General features: G+C 39.4%; 1 protein-coding gene across 2 annotated transcripts in view; it reads right to left on the reverse strand.

The window, feature by feature from the left end:
- Positions 1–359: 359 nt before the first annotated feature.
- LOC138038089 (high-affinity choline transporter 1-like) overlaps positions 360–2,963 on the reverse strand; it is a 15,390-nt gene continuing 12,786 nt past the window's right edge. For both annotated transcript variants that reach the window (XM_068883911.1, XM_068883913.1), the window contains exons 5-8: positions 2,949–2,963; positions 2,650–2,803; positions 2,020–2,246; positions 360–1,388 (exon numbers count right to left, since the gene is read on the reverse strand). The exon at positions 2,949–2,963 is cut by the window's right edge and continues 114 nt beyond it. In XM_068883911.1, the coding sequence (XP_068740012.1) occupies positions 864–1,388; positions 2,020–2,246; positions 2,650–2,803; positions 2,949–2,963 (921 nt within the window). In that variant the 3' untranslated portion in view covers positions 360–863. The remainder of the gene's footprint in view (positions 1,389–2,019; positions 2,247–2,649; positions 2,804–2,948) is intronic.

Here is a 2,963-nt window from a genome sequence, read left to right on the forward strand (position 1 = left end):
GACAACTCATGTTTATATGCCAAAAAACAAACGAACGGTCAAAAAGGTGTACTAATAAACACATCAAAGCGCCCAAAATGACAGGCGACGTTCGCCCAACGACAAAATGTCGTTAAAATGCAACTAACAGAAAGCCCATTAGAAAAGAGAGACTCCAAGGGAGGAAGAACGAATTTCTAGCAGAGTGAAACATGGCTAGCGAGGAAATTATCACTGAATATGCAGGCTGACCAAGAATCAACATTTATGACCTAAAATTACGAAAGAGAATTATCCAACGACCAAATGACCAAATCATACAAATTCAATAATATCGAGATCTCCGCAAAAGAGAGAATATAAATAACGCGCGAAAAAAAAAAGAAGATGGAATCATTTTATTATGATTATTCCATTCAATTTCTTTTAAAGCTTCTTTGAAATTGATTGCAACTCAAGTGCCCTTTGTCACCAAAAATCAAAACTACTAGAACCCAGGGATAAACAAACATCAACTACTCGTAGCTGTATCTCTCTAATAAAACACATTTGCTTTAACTCCAGGAGGCAGAGGGCCAGGAGTCTCTCGTGTATCTAGAAAACGCAGTCCTACGAAACGCAGACTCACAGACCGAGAAAATAACGATTTGGTGTTAGTAATATTCTGATTTGGTTAAAAAATTATTTTTTCATCAGACTAAAAATTAACCATTTCTAACGATCTAGCAACACGTTTTCAACACAGGCTTTGAGGCCCATCCGCATAAATCACAGAGGCAAAAAATCATTATATTATTCATCAGTGAACTGAATTGGTCAGAATTTAGTATGCAATGCGAAGGAAACGTTGTTTTCTAGGTCTATGTTTTCTTGGTCTGCATTTTCTAGACACCCGGAGTTTCTCTTAGAAGCTTGCCTTGCCTATCCATGTCGTAGTTTTCATTCTCCTTGGCATCCGTTTTATCCACCGCGTACTGTTTAAAGTAATGCAGATAATCATACTTTTCTGACAAAATTCCTTTCGTGAACAAGTACTTCGTGAGATAAGACATAGAAATGATTGTCAAGAAGGACACGATCATAGACAAAGTCTTGAACGGAAACAGTTGCTTCTTATTTTCTTCGTCGTAATAAGGATATTTAATTAAGGCTGGAAAGCCGATTGCCGATTCCCCTCCCCCCACGCGAAGTATAAGCCCCATGATATAGCCCATTATGGAGCCGTAGATATTGGCGTCTGGAATGTGGATGACGCTGCAGAGTTGTGGGAACAGGATGACGTAAATCAAGTCACTGCAAAGCGCGAACAAAGTGTAAATCGAATTCACCAACAGTGCAATGACTGTAGCGGCCGCGCCAACCAAAACCACGGAGACGCGCATCACCCAAATAACTTCCTTTTCAGAAGCCTGGAAAATACAAGACAAGTGTAGTAGAGACATGTAACTTAAAAAATGTACTGTAACACAACAATCAAAGCAAGGTGACATACCCTAACACCACACCGGTTTGGCCAACACATCAAGCATGCGCACAACCATTTCACCCTACCCCTTATAGTCTATTTTATGGCCAATTATAGACCCCATCAGTTTAGCGACCCCAACTAAGTCACTTTCTGTTTATGCATAAACCTTTCAAAAAGCATTTAATTGTAATTTCAAAACGGAATGTAATGCGACTAGTAAATATTAAATCAACAAGGCAACAGTTCTTTCTGTAACAAATTTTTTATACCGCGAATCTTTCCATTTTTAAATCCCCTTAGCCAGAAGTTTCTTACCTCCAAAATCCCGACAATTTGTGACCCCACTCTGGCCATATCATGTGTTTTTTACAGTCCTTGAGTTATCAGCTATCTTATTACCCGAGAACTTAACAATCATCCTCATCATCATCATTATCAACGTTTCATCAATACCATTTTTGACATTCAGCCGTAAATAGCTTTTGGTATTGCAAGGTGCATTGACAGTTGCGATTGCAATATATAGTAAACTTTTTTGCTTATAATTATCGAGTTGATTGAGTTTCTCTCACCTTTTGTCTGAAGACGAGCTTGTAAACGTTGCGCGCACATATTGTGGACGCAGATAGAATACTGGAGTCTGCGGACGACATAACAGCGGCAGATACAGCACCAAGACCGATAAAAGAAACAACAGGTGGGCAGAGGTACTGAAGCACCATGGGAAGAATCATGGCTTTCTCAAAAGTCACAGTGTCATTGGTGGGGACACCAGAATAAAAGGCCGTCTTCTTCCAGTCTGGTGAATAAACCATGGCCAACGCTTTAGCACTAAGCCATTTATGAATATGCAAAAAAAAGCTGGGGTCATCGACCTCGTTATTGAGATGAACTCAATCATCCGAGAAACGTGCTCTTTGTCACTGGACATGGCTCCAGTGTCTATTAAGCTGACCACTACTGGAAATGAATACCTGAGATACAACTGTTCTGCCATCTAAAAAATGAGTGAGTACCTTACTATATGGTGATCTTACTGGTACTGTAATTACTCAAACTTATGAGATTTACCGATCAGCGTTTGCAAAAATGAAATTGCCTTAAGTTCTACTCGGAATCACTGACACAAACAATTTTTAACAGATATTTCACTCGCATTGTAGTTCAACGAAAAAAAAAAGTCTCGTAGGAGCTTGTTTTACCTGTTGAGGCTCCTATGGCACCAATGATCACGGCTGGTATTGCCAGCACTATGCATCCAACCGAGGCTGCTATCGAGAGTCCCTGGGCCTTTCGTGCAGTTTTACATGACAACACTCGTTGGAAATAGACCTGCCACGGAACTCCTCCAAATATCTGTAAAAGTAACCAAACGAATTTTTTTTTAGTTAAATCAAGAGACTCGTTAATTAGCATATTTTTGTCTTCGCCATTTTTAGTTTTCGCATAATCTTCTTTTTGAAAGAAAATACCGCTAGTACAATCCTACAAATATACTTACCAGCAACAACCCATA

The sequence above is a fragment of the Montipora capricornis genome, chromosome 2 (genome assembly GCF_036669925.1).
Source record: "Montipora capricornis isolate CH-2021 chromosome 2, ASM3666992v2, whole genome shotgun sequence".
NCBI classification, from domain to species: Eukaryota; Metazoa; Cnidaria; class Anthozoa; order Scleractinia; family Acroporidae; genus Montipora; species Montipora capricornis.